Consider the following 15,646-nt stretch of genomic DNA (forward strand, 5'->3'; position numbering starts at 1 on the left):
AAATAATGTGTGAAGAATAAGACGAATATTTGACCCAAGTTGCCAAAATGTAACCATGGTTGGCAACTTAATCTTATTTATCTTCCTCCGCTGATTTAATACCAGTACATTTACAGAGAAATAGGCTTTGTGGATAAAATGCAACAAAGTAGATGCATATTTTTCCAGCTATAACCTAACCTCAGCATTCATCCTCTCTCAAATGATGTCAGGTATTACTAACATTTTCACCCCTCACTCATAAAAACTCAAAACCCTTTTTCTGAAAACATACTATATCGCTGATGGTTTTTGCTTTGTTTGTGCCTGAATGTCAAAGATATGAATTAACAAAAGATTTCAAATCAACAAAGAAAACTATAATAAAAAAAATGTCTATGATCTGACATGGTTTTCACTCTTTTATGGTTTATCTGCATCTGACTGTCCAGAGTACAGAGAATTCCCCAAAAATGTCAGACTAGTCTGCTTAGTAAATGTGGATGACCGCTGGAGGGCGCTAAAACACCGCCAGCGCTGCACACCAACCCGGCTGCGCTGATATCCCTTGAACAGCTTAGATTCATTTCTTTAACTGCACGAAGCTGTTGCCAAAGCCAAACCCGTGCCCCCTTTGTTGAAGGAGGATTGCAAAAGAAAAGAAAAAAGCCCACCACGCTTCAGTCCTGAAACTATGACTGACTGTCCGGCCGGGAGCCCAGCAGCAGCGGCTCTCTGTTGGATGGGAAGTTGTGACTTGGACCTGGAGGACGCGCAACTTTTATAGACTTTCAAGTCCGCCGCTTGAGTAACCAGCAGCGCTCAGTTTAGAGTCCCTTCACTCTTGGATTGCGCGTCTGGAGCGCTTCTACGCGAGACCACCGTGTGTTTGAGGCTCGGTGCCGTCCAGGGCGTCTCTTGTCGAGAAGGAGATGGCAATTCCGTTAAGAACATGTTTTTGGTGTTTGCAGCTTTGCAATGGAGAATAAATGAAGAGGGACGTTTATCGTGATTAACTGAGAGCACGCAAGCAGGTAGGTCGGCAATGCAGTTTTTAACCTTTCTGCTGTTTCATTATTGCCTTTTGGAGATTCTGCAGAATGATTTCACATGATGACATTTTTTTTCTTAATTCTAACAACTAGAATAACCATGCAGCCAAAATGATCCAAAGGCTAACTGATATAATGACTGATGGCACCACACACACACACACACACACACACACACACACACACACACACACACACACACACACACACACACACACACACACACACACACACACACACACACTGCACCCTGCATGCTTATATATTTACATCTGATGTGTTTCTGTGAGCGCTCTGTATTTGTGCACACAATCATGACCACCAAAGCTGATCCTGATTTTGAAAACTAACGACTTGAAATAATGTGCCGGTAGCTGCAGGTTGGCATATGTTCAACTTTCTATTGTCAGCATGCAGGAAGAAGAAGAAAAAAAAATCAGATCTGTGCACCAGCATACATTTTTATTGACTTGAAAAATTTATGCAGTGCCAGGGCCAGATGTTTCTCTCTCTCTCTTTCTGTCTCTCTTTGAACTGGTTCACAAAATGATGGATCTTTTTTTCTTCTTCTGTGTGGCTAATAGCTGCACGGGCATTTTTGGTCACATACAGAGGTGCCAGGTAAAGATACGATGTGTTGACGAAATCAAAGTCCAAAGAATCAGTTAAGAGAATACTACAACAGGCATTTCTGATCTAAAACGTTCTGTGTGTGGGTTGATAATGAGCCAGACAAGTCAAAGTCCAAAGAGTTTGTATGAAGATGTAAAGTTCAGTGCGTGGAGATATTCTGCCTTTTGAGGACGATGGTGATGCAGCTTCATCTCAGTCTGTCTCATAAACATGCCTTTATCATTTGGATACCAGAAATAAGAATACTGAATAAATTTTGTTTGAAATTTTAAAATAACTCCCCTGAAATGAGTAAATTTACTAATTTCTTAAACAAGAAATGAGTATTTCTTTTTTAATCCTTTTGAAAATGCATAAAATGCTTTAAAAACAGAAGATAAAAATGTAACTTGAGATAATACAAAATTCTGTAATAATAAAAACATTTTAAATTAAAATGCAGTATAGTAAAAGGAAGGTCCAGGATGCACCGATCAATCAGACAAAGATCGGAATGGGCCGATTTTCCTTTGACTGGTTCAAATGGGTGATCAGGAGGTCAACTACTGAAAACAATCTGATGGTTTAATCTACACGGAACATTTTAAAGTACAGACACCCATGTTCAGACTAACACATAAACTAAGAGCATGTACTATTATGGACTTTCCTGAGTTTATTGAAAATCAAAGGAACAGATGCTTTGATGCACAATACAAAACACCAGGATTCAAAACATCTACCTCCATCAACAATTTTCTTTTTAATGGGCAAATATTTCCTGGGGAAAAAAAGCCAATACACCAAAAAATAAATTTATAATCATACTCCGCAGGCCAACCTGCCGAGGAAAATGGAAGTCGCTAGAGATCAAAAAGGCTTGACTGGTGCATCGCTGATAAAGGTTAAATTTAAATGTGTCATTTTTAAAGTGAAAAGATTCCTTAATCAGTGCTATAAATGTAAATATATGATTTATGTATGAGATGATTCAATTTATTTATCTATTCATTCTTTATTGATTGAAATGACCACCAAGCTGCTGATGTAACTCCAAGTTTTTCAGATAAATAAGCTGCCATGAGACCTTCCCTTTTGGTCGACCAGCATGTATGGTCTAGTCTAAATCTGTTCTTTTTTCTCCCCTCAATCCTCCATCTCTAAGACCAATAACACTAAATAATCTGTGTGTTTCTATCCTTTGTACCTGCGGAAAGGTTACCTGAACATGGCTCCCCACTGTAAAGCTCTCCAGGCAGATCAAATGCGGATCTGAATCCACAGCAGGGGCCGCTGCGCTTCTCATGAAATCCACCACAAGAGAGAAAGGGCTTCACCTACAAGCTCTCGCTTTGCAACTTTGGCAAAAGCACAATGCTTTAGTCTCGCTGTGATGCACAAATGGAGCCTCCAATGAAACGTGGCTGTTGTCGTCGTCATCAGCTGCTTTGTACACAAAATGCAGATATACGTGGTCGTGGCTACTCATTACATCGCTCCTCTCAGCTTTCTTTCTCACTCAGTCTGGTGTATGATCACCTCGGTCTTTCCGCTGCCCTTCATCTCCTTGTGTTGTGTGGTCAGCTGTTTTTTTTTTTTTTTTTCCTTTCCCTCAATTAGTGCTATCATCACATTTCATCCTGCGGAATATGGGCATGGTAATAACCTCATACTCTTATTGCGGGCTGATACAATTCTACTGTGATTAATTGAAGTACCCTCAGAGAGTCAGAGGAGGCGTAGATCTTCTCTTTCACACTCGCTGACAGGCAACCCATTATATTGTTTTATAGATCGCTGTCAGTAGCCCTTGAAGCCGCCTGTGGCCCACTGATGTTCTGGAGGGTTTTATTGTGTAGGGTTATTGGTTGCTATTGCTGACAGGCGGAGTAAAGGCCACCTTGGGATTATGGGAGATGGGATCTCTGTGACAGCCCCACTGTATTTGACAGTAACCCTGGATGCTTGGAAAAAGCTTGCTCTGCAGACTCTGTCGGAGAAAGTAGCAATTCTTTTTTTTTTTTTTTTTGATCCCACAGAAAAAACAGTTGTGCCCACCTCGACGCTACAGCAGTGCACTTTGACATACATGTTCTCAAAGAGCACATGAAACAAACGCGGCTGCTTTCGTGCCGTTTGCATGCGACAAAACCCGCCGCAGCTTTGCAGGAGAATCGATATGAAGAGGTGAGACAGATTGCCTAGCAATTCCACTTGTCTCTTAAAAGCTACCAGCATGCAGGCATTGCCACAACACAGCGAAGGTTTTAGAACGCCGAGTGAGGCTTGGAAGGAGTCCTTGATATGCATGAGCCACCAGGTGACATCCAGAAAGGAGAGAACAGTGCAGAACATCGTGATGAGAGCCTTGTTTCTAGTTTCAAGCAGCCACCCCAGGCAGAATTTGTGTTCTCCGCCATCTTCCTGCTCATGCTGTCAGATCAATGGGGCTTAATAAAAAATTCTGTAATGTGTTTTTCAAGCTTCAAACAAACCATTCAGCACTTTAGTTTCACACTTTCTAAAGGCCTACATGGGCACAATCTAATTTTGCTTTATAAATTATTTTTTTTCTTGCCCCACTTCTTCTAAATATATTCTTCTAGAACACATTTTTTTAAATCTCATGTGGTGTGAAAATCCTAAGTTTGACTGTGTCTGCTGAAGCCGTGCACATGTGGCTGTTCAGTGTTTTACCAAGGAGAAGATTTTTACAGTAACGCCACAAATCCACCATAAAATCATGGCTACTGTTTCACTTTAGAACCTCTGCATTACCGATCAGCTTTGCAGGTTTGACTTAACAGAACAGCAATAATAGAAAAATAAAATCAACCATCTGTCGATGTTTGCATGATTATACGCGACTTCAGCGCCACAAGATTCGCTGCTCGTGTTCATAGGCTAATGTGTTTAGAGAGCTTTTTGTTCCACCTTTCAGCATGCCCGCTCCAACTGCTGAGGTGAATCCGTCTGGTGCTGAAGGGGAGATTCAGAGCGCCACGGTGACAAAAGAAATGCAGCACCGGGATGCTTGGGTGCTGCTCCGTCATGACAAGAAGAGGAGGGCACAAAAGAGAGCATCCCTCGTGTTTTAGAGATGTCATTTAAAAGGAGCATCCTCAAAAATAGCCCTATAGAAATGAAGTATAACTACAGTCTAAACACCAAGACAATAAACTAACAAATTGCTTTTGTGGGAGCCGGCAGCGTCCCAGTCACTCATCAGGGCTGATCTGTGCTGATGCAGTGCACAATTTTGTCTCTCTCTCTTACAGATTAGCCTGCGAAGCACAACCCCATCTCTTATTTATTTTGTTCATGCCGCTTTGCTGTCTGCATGTTTGGGTGTTTGGTGCACATGAGGAAGAGAGGCAGCTGATGATGAGGAGGATGATGTGTGTGTGTGTGTGTGTGTGTGTGGAGCTGAATTGTTGCAGAAGATCCGGAGTGCTTGGTTGAATGATGCATGATTCTTGTGTGTAGAAGCTTTTTTGCAGGTTTTGTTTTCTGCTGCAGCATTAAAACATAGTTTGTGTGTTGGGTTGTTGTTACCAGATGATGATCAGCTGCTTATGTTGCCCTCTGAGTCTACAAGACAAAAAACAACCTCAAACACAGGCAACGAAAAACAGCTATACAATAGAAAGAAGAATGAAAGAATGTCATAAATATCTAAGTTGTAAAGCACATAAAAAACTTTTACTTTGTAAATGATCGTTGAGTTCAACAAATGTTCTTTAAAATGTACATTTTATGGTAGAGGCTAATGAGAGCTAGTTCCACCGGAGAGGCGGCCGTGTAAAGTAAAAGAAATCTGGGAATAACTGAAAGGAATGGAGCAGTCAGTGTTTTTAGCTTTTCTTCAAACTCAGAACTTTACGTACACTAAGATTACGATGCTTCTTACACACCTTTGGACAGTCCAGAGGGTTATTTCATGGCTTTGTAAGCTTTTAATTCACAACAGTTCAAACAATTATATTCCAGCATTAAAGTAGGTGAGCATGTTTCGGTGCGACATGTGTGCATCAAGCCCTGAACAAAAGCAGCGCTGTGGGAATAGGGTGCTGGCTCAAACTGGTAGGAGAGGATCATTGTCCTCGGTGAAATTAGTCCTGTGGAAACGAATGCTGAAAGGCCGCTCACAGAGGAAGAAGAAGAGATTACTCCAAAAGCAACATAAAAAGCTTGATTACTGTTTGCAAGTGCACTCAGGGATAAAGACTGTACATTTTGGAGACATGTCCATCAGTCTAATATAATTAATATTCGTGTTTTGGCCATATTGCCTGCTGTTAAATATTAGGAAAAAAAGGGGAAACTTACAAGCTTTAAATCACTGTCCCAACTATTAAGTACAAAGGTGGCAGCATCATGTTTTGTGAATGTTTTACTGTAAAAGCAACTGGTGCACTTCATAATATGAAGTAGCAAGAATTAAGAGCCTTTGTTTTCATTATGAAACCATAATGACATTTTGGTGAGACACACCCGCTCAGGACGTTCATATAACACACAGAAACAAGTCGAAAACACCCATGGAAAAACAGAGAATGAGCATTTCCAGAGAAGACCTACAAAAATACAAGAGCACACTATGGGAAAAAAAAAGCTAAATTTAAAGTTATGCTGTACAGCAGAAGAGAACAACTTATCAGAAGGAAAAAAAAAATATGGATAATATGGCATATTCAGATAAAAAATTAAATGTTCTAGTGTTATATGGGTGACACCAGAGGAAATAGTATAAGTGAATATTGAACAACACTTCAAAACGCTTGGGTTGACATTAAAAACCTTAAAGAATTATTGTAAAAATGTTCTTTTTACATGCTGATCAGTAAACTGAATACACAAGTAATATGTGTATTCATTAGCCCCTTATTTAGATGAGGAGTATATTAGATGATGATTGTGCCATTCTCAAATTGTGGTCCAGCAGCCACACAAAATCGTTCTGAGGGCCATAAATGGCCCTCGGGCCACAATTTGGACAGCCCCAGTATAAACTGTCGTCATGTGAGCATTAGCTGGTTGTTTATGATGAATAATGCGGTAGATATTGTGGTAGGCATAACAGTCACCCTCCCATCTGGAATCTGCTGGAAAATGATTTTTTTTTTTTTTTTACGCAGGTTTAGTGTTGTTACAGTTAGTTTCTCTGCTCAGCTACATTTAACATGTTTTATTTGCCAGTATGTGAATCCCATGGGGAGGTCATAGGTTTAGCATTGCCTTCTAACATGGTCTGTATGGAATGTGCGTAACTGTCTAATGAGCTTTGAAGCTAAAACAAACAAAAATACAATTTGCATTAACTATTTGGCACGCTTGGAGGTTGGTGTAAAAGGTTTTAGTAACAGGCCTGACGTCCACTTGATTCCTGGCACTGCTCTGACTAGCAGGGAAACAGATTCTGTTTTTTTAAAGGGAAGACACTTGGAGAATTATCTCTTAGTGTGAGAATAACGATGGGTCATAACCTAGCAACAGAACAAACGTTAAAATATCAGACATTTTCCTTTTAAGAACGGATACTGCACCAGAGGACTTTTAACTTCCATGCTAGATTTATCAAGGATCCAAAGGAGGCAAACTACGACGTGACAAAATTGCCTTTCATTATTCAAATAGGTGTCAATCGTTTGCAGGATAGAAGCACTCAAACAGCACTGAGGAAATATGATTACCTCTCTTAGGTTATGTTGGTCTTCTCCTGCTATTCACTGGCTGTTGAAAGATGCCACGTCCATCTCCAAGAAAACCAGTGATATGCTAATTTTCTTCTGTATATACAGAGAATTGCTGAGGAAATTCAGCCATCGTCGATGGAGTAAGAAGTAGGAATAAACCCCCGATTCCCTCAACATCCATAGTGGTCACCTAACGTACAATCAAAAGTTCACAGGGACATTTAAATGAGATGTTAGCACCACCAAGGGCCAGCCTCGAGGTCGCTTTGAGAAAAGCAGTGGTACCGTGATAATCTGGACCTTGTTTATCACTTTGGAGCACATTTTAGCCTGAGAGGATTTCCATGCCGACTAAACCAATCAGAAGACAAAATGATCTGGACAATACAAAGTTGATGAGTGTCTGACTTGCTGGAACAAAGCGCAACGGAGCAGCTCTGATTACGACACATGTAAGCAGGGTGAGGAGTTCATTCCTTTCATAGAGCAAAATCATCCTGCAATATCTCACCTCCACTGGAAAGTGAACTTTAAACCTTTAAGTCAGTATTGTACTAGCTCATTAAATGGGATCTCTTGCTGTGCCGGGACGACATACGCGAGCAAAATGCAATTTTGAAGTCCAGAGAGTCCCGACCACTCAGAGCAAACTCTGTATACTGAGCGGGAGCCACATGAGTTTGAGTGGAGATTTTTTTCCGCCTTATTCTTAATGTGTTTATGGAAACTGAGGATGATGAGGGCTGAGGGAGGACCGGAGCCCCAGCAGAATAATTCACTTTTTCAAGATGGTGGGTTGCAGCTCTATCAACTTTCTTTTCAGTTCCTCTCTGTTGCCTTTCCTTGAGATATTCAGTGTTTGGCAGCTCTCACTCTCAGTCCTGAGCCATTGTGCTGAATTCTCATCACCTCCTGCACCACAGCAAAGAGCCTAACTCCCCAAGCCCCTTACATTCAAACCAGAAGAAAGGTCTGGGAAGTGGAGATTCTTGAGGCCCCATTTCTAAACCTTGATTCCTTGGGGACAATAGGAGCTCTAATTTCCTTTTGGCGGTTTTCTTTCTCTTTCAGTCCCATGCGGTGCCAAAGGGGTCTTAGCAACATGTATGGTTTTCTTTACCGTGTGTTACTTTTTGCTTTCAAACTCTATTTTGTGCTTGCAATCATTATTTTTGCCAATTTAGGTAGAACCGTTTTCCTATGAGTATGTCTGCTGTGCTCATTAGTTCTTTTTTTTGAAGAAGCAGGAGAAATGCAACAGGGTTGTAACTCTAATCAAAAAGAGGTTTCAGTAAATTACACAGTTATTGTCTGAGGTTTTAATGCGGAATGCTGTTTCATCCTATTTTCTGTGAGGTACTGTTCCCAGCTGACCAGAAACCACGCAGTCGTGGCTGAAAGCATTTTCCACTCTGAAAATGCATCTCAAAGAAAAAGGTATGAGGAAAGAGAAGGCTTGCCGAAAGGACGATACACAAGTGTATATTTTCAGAAAGATGGTTTGCCTGTCTGCTTTGCTCAACCTCTCCGCTTCTTCCATTTTCACTTGTGACCTTGGCAGGAGTCGGATGCAATGAGAGGAGTGGAGAACGTGCAAATCGGAAACTTGCACGTTGGGATGGTTTAAGGTCCTTTCTTTTTAAGCCTTTCATCACGTCAGCAGCCAGAGGTGTGTTGTGGTTCGTGCCCTGAATTGTCAGTACTCTTCATGGAAGGCTTCTGCTCTCCAAAAGCGTCTGAATCTCGTGCAACAATACGGAATCTGAATGTGGGACATAATTCTGTATATTTCTGCTCATATCACAGTTTTCATATTGTAGTTGATTGGAAGGAAACTGGAATAAGGAAGCGTCTGTCATCCGTTTAAACATGCATTCTCTGTCAGTCAGCATATGCCTTTGTGCTGTAGGTACAGGTTCCTCAGGTAGATTTGCATTACTGTTAAATTCAAGAAATGAAACAAGTCAGACACATAGCAAAACTTAGAATTAGGAGCCAGGATTGTTCAGGAAACTGTCATTGGCGCTTATGAGCCACGCTCTGAGCAGAGCTAGTGGACAGTATTTGCTGAGCAATACCCAGAGTCACTAAATATCCTCCGCTGCAGTCCTTAAAAAAAATCTTATTTTTTCTAAATCACATTCCGAAGATCAGATATTAAAGTAAAGTGAAAAACATTTTCAACCAGGAGAAGCCTCTTTAGTGCATTTCTAATATATTGTTTTAATAATTTGGGTCCTTGCAGGCATTTGTCATAGCAATTATTTCCACAAAGAAGGCAAAAACAGGTTTACAACTAAGCAGACTAGTAATGGTGACTAAAAAATTAGATTCTTAAATCCTGAATATACTGGAACACAACAAATTAAGAATAAATAATAGAAAAGCACTGCCGAACAGAAGCTCACCATGAACAGAGCATTCAACAGAGGAGAGATAATGACTAAAGGACTCTAGGTGTAAAAGGAAAGAAAACAGAACAAGGAATGTTGGTAATTAAACAACCTTGGAACAACCCAGGGATCAGTATATAAGAAATATTCAAATATACAAACTCAAGGAAAGTAAAAGAAACACATATACTGACAGAAAGGGGAAACTTCAAGGCAGACTGAATGTAAAAAATAAATATAATAAAAATAAAGTAAACAAAAACAGAGAAAGAAAACACAGAACTTTATAGTTGCTCTTTAATTTTAGCACAGATTGGGAAACATTCACTTACAAGCTGACATGTATAGTAATATTCTTTGTAAGATGTGTGTTTGTCTGGGATCCCCGGAGAATATTAACTTTAATTGTACACTTCACAAGACCAAATAAATAGATAAAACGCAGACATTGGATTCCCTGCCCTCGTTTTTAAATGCTAGGCATGGAGGTTGCCTTCAGTAACACACTTAAACACTGTGTTATCTTTGTGAGCATTTATGGTTACAGGCTATTGGAGGTTCTCCCCATTGTTGTATCTCTACAGCACAGCACAGCAAAGCTTCCGCCGTTGCTGCAGTACATTTTCAGATTTGTGTTTTTTTATTTTTTTTATTTATTTTTTAGCCAGCATCAATTTACAGGTAGGAAGCACAGTTATATACTTTCAAAAAGGATAGTTTCCTTTCCCCTCACCCTCCCTTCTTCCTTCTATCTTCACGGCACTCTTTCCTTCATAGATACTTTGACAATTTTACACACACACGCACACACACAAGCATCACACACACACACACACACACACACACACACACACACACAGCCTTGTTTATAAGCCGTAGTTGGGACTCAAGACAAGACCATGCTTTCTGGGAACCACCCTTTCTGAAGGCAATATAGCTCTGCAAAAAATCAAGTAGCATACTACAATGACAGTGAACAAAAAGGTCACTTTGAATTTCCAATAAAACAAAGTAAAGTTTCCAACTTGATAAGAACCTGCCTTTTGGGGACGTGTCAGGTATTTAGTAGTAAGTGGGGTATTACACATACACTTATCAGTTTTTCTTACATTGATGGTACCATTAGCACAAATCTAGGTTTAAAACACTTTAACAGCCACCACAGTTCACTGTTCAATGAAATCTACTTTTGAATAGATAAAAACATTAAGTTAACCACTCATTTCAGTCTTGAATCACTCAAGGTAGCAGCATGTTGGAACAGCTGGTACATTTATTATAATTTATTCTTATAAAAGGGCTACATAAAGGGATTAAAATTATGCATACATTTCTAAAGTTTGGACATCAGATCATAATCTTGTCCCTTTGATCAGATTATAAACCTTGTTCAGGGCAACCTGTGATGACGAGGACTGTGACAAGATGGTCAGAGTATTGAAGGAGCCCTGCAGGATTGTCTTAAGGGTACCAGCATGAATGCACTCGAAGAACTTTAATGTTAACTGAATATGGGACAGACTAAATACATGTCTGCTTGAATAACACTATCCCCAGGAGAATAGTGAGATACATGCTCTTTAATGTAACATGGAGGAAGAGCAGGCCGGACCTCTTGAGAAAGTTAAGATCCTTCCATATTTGCAGCAAGAGGCTCTATACCTTCTATTAATCTGTTGCAAAGAGTGACATCTCTTTTGCCATCATCTCTTGGGTTAGTATCAGGGCCAGGGATTTAAAAAAACTCAATAGAATAATTCTGTTCTGGGAACTACTGTGGAAATTCTCTTGAGAGGATCGTTCAAAGGATTCTTCATGAAACAAACAGAAACAACCATCATCCTCTTCATTAGAATTTCAGATATTTGCACTCAGAGGCTTCTTTAGATCCATTGTAATACTCAATGAAACAGGAAATCCTTCCTCCCCACAACAATCAACATCTACAACGACTCTGAAGAACTCAGACCAAATGTTATAGCAACATTTAATTTCCATTAGTTTTTTTGATTTAATACATCTGGAAATTGTTTTTTATTTTACTTTTATGTATTAAATAAATGACAAAGGCATATAAATGTGTAGAATAATGAACATTTATTGTTCCCATTCACAGAACTTTTGATGGGATTTTTCCCCCCTGTAAATGCTGTGCAAACCAACAACCTAACTTGAAATAGGATCTCCCTATCGGTCCTAATGTCAGATTAGGAGCCTGTTTCTCTTAAAAAGAACAGGCAATTATGTATGGCTGTGATTCAAATGTAAACTACAGTTGTTGACAATTGCATACAAATTTACATTGTTTATTCCTCCATTCCGCTAAACATTCCTTTATGTTTCAAATGCAGCATCAGGTTGGTTATTTTTTTTCCATTTACTAATAAACTTAACAGGGATAAGAACTTCACCCACACGTGGGAATAAACAAGGCAAAGCACCTGAAGCCCTTAAACATTTATATCTCATTTAAATTAAACAACTTTGCCCCAAGGTCAGGGTCACCAAAGAAGTAACAAAATCAGCGAGCCTTGCATCAGTGTCTGTGACTCAGTGAGCTCAAATAAGGATGTCCTAATTAAACAGAGGAAATATCTCTTTCTCTACAGAACCTGAACGTTTATTGTTCAACTGGTGTTACTCAAGTTTCTCGAAAAGTGAGAAATAATAGTTGAAGGTTAGCCATGTGCCTCACAAGTATGGCTCAGTATTTAAAGGCATTGCAAAGCCTTGTAAATCATATATGCTCATTTTTGAACTAACCAACTTGGTTTTTCCAATAGCGGCAGATTTAGTTTTCATGATCAAAGCTGTAAATCCTTGAATGCTCTGGTTTCTGCTCCTCGCAGTCACTTTATATCATATGTACTATTGGTCAAATTACAGGCAAGACTTCTTGAGCTGCATCGAGGTAGCAACCGCAGAGGCTGAGTGTTGTTCCTGTGGAGACCGCTCTGAGTCCTCTGTGATGATGTATAAAATGTGTAGAATAATGAACATTTATTGTTCCCATCAACAGAACTCTTGATGGGATTTTCCCCCCTGTAAATGCTATGCAAACCAACAACTTAACTTAAAAATTACAAACTGAAATTACTTCTGCTTTTAAATAAGATATCCCTATCTGTCCTAATGTCAGATTAGGAGCCTGTTCTCTTAAGAACACCCAAGAACAGGCAAAGTTACTCATGGCTGTGGTTCAAATGTAAACTAGAGTTGTTGCCAATTGCACACATATTTACATTGTTCATTCCACCGTTCCGCAAACGTTCCTTTACGTTTCATATGCAGCATCAGGTTGGTATATTTGCCCATTTACCAATAAACTAACAGGGATAAACAGTCTTGAAATCACCCTCAGTACCCTCAGTTTTTTTAAGTTATTGTGAAGCAATGTAAGAACGAAAAAATGTCCTATTGCCTGTACTTTAAAGGAAGACAAAGACAAACTGAAATGTCTATGACATGACTAAGCAACTAAAGCACTTAAAAGAAGTTTGAAATTAAAACCTTCTAAACTTTGTTTTTGAGGGCTGTTATGCGATTCTTGACATAAAACTTAATAGCTAGCCAATTTCGGTGTCTGAGTGCAACAGGTTCCTGTTTTAGACACATCTCACAATCAGTCTTCCCTGGAACACGACATGTGTTGATGAATGGCATCAAGTGCTTTTCAACTGCAAGGATCTCTGCTTTCTCCCAAGTTCTCCTCTTAGATGGCTGGCGACCTGTAAAACCAAAGTTAATAATACATGTAAAATAAATTCAGGCCTGACACACACACACACACATATATATATATATATATATATATATATATATATATATATATATATATATATATATATATTTTTTTTTTTTTTTTTTTTTTTTAAGCTAAAATGAAATCAAAGCAATATCATACTTAAAGATTATTTTGTTTTACAATTGCAAGATATACTCATACTCAATTAGACGAATCTCCCAAAAAGTGGCAAAAAAAAGCAAAACATTCTCTTAAAAACTAATAATGTTAATGAAAAAGATATATGGATAATTTATCTTCATCTATTCTTCAAACACATTTAATATAAAATGCATTTGAAAAACATTGAGAAAATTCACTAAACAGCTTTGATATGCATAAAAAATAGAATTCAAACAAAAACCTAGAGGAATTCTATAAGATGGAGAGGGGCAGGGAGTAGAGGGACAAATGAGTGGAATACTTACTTTTACCCTTTTTAGGTGAACTACTTTTGCTGGTTTGTGAAGGTGTCCTATTGTCCTGTATTTCGGCATTTCTGTCCTCCATTTCTGTTCTATGTTCCCCGATGGATGTGACTTGATCCTCTGAAATGAAAAGTAAAAAAATAATATAAGCTGTATTAATTTATTTACTTACTTATTTAAACCTATTGCTTACCCTTAGGATCTGACTCAAACTCTGCCTCTTCCTCACTGTCCAACTTCACATTCTCTGTAATTGGTTTAAAAGCACCACAACTGGATCAACATTTTGTCACATGGCAATAACCAAAATAAAAGCAATGCATTAAATCATTTACATAGAAATACATGCTAAAAAAAGACAAGCAGTACCTTCAGGGTCAATGGTTATGTCATCCAGGCTTTTTCCTTTAAAGTCAACAAGACGTCCCTGCTCCAGTGCCATGAGTACTTTACTGATTTTAGCAAGCTGAAGGGTGCCTTCTGGAAGCCTGTAAAACTGGCGATGAACTCTTATATCGTGACCAAGGAAATTTGCTAGCTGATCCAACTCTGTATTGCTCAGGTTCAAAATCTGAGACAGAGTTGCTGTTTGCTTGCGCAGCTTTGTTGATGTCAATGTGTCTGGTCTTTTGGCTCCACAGGTGCTAGCAAAATGCCGAAGGCAATCAGAGCCACGATAGCAACTCATTGCGAATGGTCTTGCAAATAAGTAGATGTTTTCTGTAGGTACACCACATTCCTGTCGTTTGCTGACAAGCATATCCAATGACTGCTGCATTTCTGGAGTCAGTAGGACTGGTACCTTTCTGCCCCTTTTCCCTCTTATTTCTAATCTTCTAAAATGTTTGCACAGTTTTTTTTCAAGGTCAGATAGAGCTTCTTTCAAATCATCCTGATCACTATTCGGAATCGAAGACAGATATGCGGAAAGGGACATTTTTGATACTTCCCCGGATCGGCGTCTGTTGAACAGAATCACTTGAGTCAGGGTGACTTTGGTCAGATTCATCCAGGTTTGTGAGGATACTTCTGTTGATAATTGGTTGTAAAAATGTTGCTGTTGCTCACTTAGATGTAAATGAAGAGTCTGGACATCTTTAGTAAAGGGAAGCAACTGTGGAGCATTCCACTTTGATTCCTGGAGTGTTCTCAGAGATGCAGCTGACACAAACTCATTCCATCTCGATTCATAAACATTTCGGAATGCACGAGCATCTTTAGCTGCACTGTAATTCTTCTGCACATTTGCACGACTTTCAACCAGCTGTGAAATTTTTGTCAAGCTGTATCCAATCTTCAACGCTAAACTAGGGCACCTGTAGGTGTTTGTTTCAACCGTAAAACCTGCTAGGGATTTTACAGATTCCACAACCAGCATAAAATTTGCAGGTTTAATGTGTTCTTCAATCGTCGTCATGGGGGTAATTTTCTTTGAATGTATCAAAAGTCTTCCAAGTTCTCTCATCTTTTGACGAATGTACTCATGTTTTGTGGGATCATAACCCAGTCTATTGTAAAGATGCTGTCCATATTCAATGATGAGTTCATCAGATTTTACAGCAGAGTACACCTCATCCTGAATCATGGAGTTCAACAACTTCCAGAACTCTGTCTTCACTCCTGGGGGAGGGGGAACAGCAAATGCACAGAGCGCCTGAACTCGTGTTTTGCCAGGTTTCTTGACAACATTGGGCTTGAACTT

At 39.3% G+C, this 15,646-nt stretch overlaps 2 protein-coding genes across 4 annotated transcripts in view; one reads left to right on the forward strand and one right to left on the reverse strand.

Annotated features, from left to right (window-relative positions):
• Positions 1-569: 569 nt before the first annotated feature.
• The window catches only part of si:dkey-238f9.1 (chemokine-like protein TAFA-2), a 171,549-nt gene continuing 156,472 nt past the window's right edge, over positions 570-15,646 (forward strand). For both annotated transcript variants that reach the window (XM_036151676.1, XM_012865086.3), the window contains exon 1: positions 570-1,013. The gene's annotated coding sequence lies outside the window, so the exon portion shown is untranslated. The remainder of the gene's footprint in view (positions 1,014-15,646) is intronic.
• LOC118567199 lies at positions 12,926-14,995 on the reverse strand. Of its 2 annotated transcripts, none has more exons than XM_036151674.1 (4): positions 14,314-14,995; positions 14,138-14,191; positions 13,951-14,064; positions 12,926-13,460 (listed from the first exon to the last, which is right to left on the reverse strand). In XM_036151674.1, the coding sequence occupies exons 1-4, from the start codon at positions 14,951-14,953 to the stop codon at positions 13,246-13,248; spliced, it is 1,023 nt and encodes a 340-aa protein (XP_036007567.1). In that variant the 5' UTR covers positions 14,954-14,995; the 3' UTR covers positions 12,926-13,245. The 2 variants fall into 2 exon arrangements, with proteins under 2 accessions (XP_036007567.1, XP_036007566.1); XM_036151673.1 differs by having other exon boundaries at positions 13,945-14,064.

Source organism: Fundulus heteroclitus, chromosome 20 (genome assembly GCF_011125445.2).
Source record: "Fundulus heteroclitus isolate FHET01 chromosome 20, MU-UCD_Fhet_4.1, whole genome shotgun sequence".
In the NCBI taxonomy this organism is placed as follows: domain Eukaryota; kingdom Metazoa; phylum Chordata; class Actinopteri; order Cyprinodontiformes; family Fundulidae; genus Fundulus; species Fundulus heteroclitus.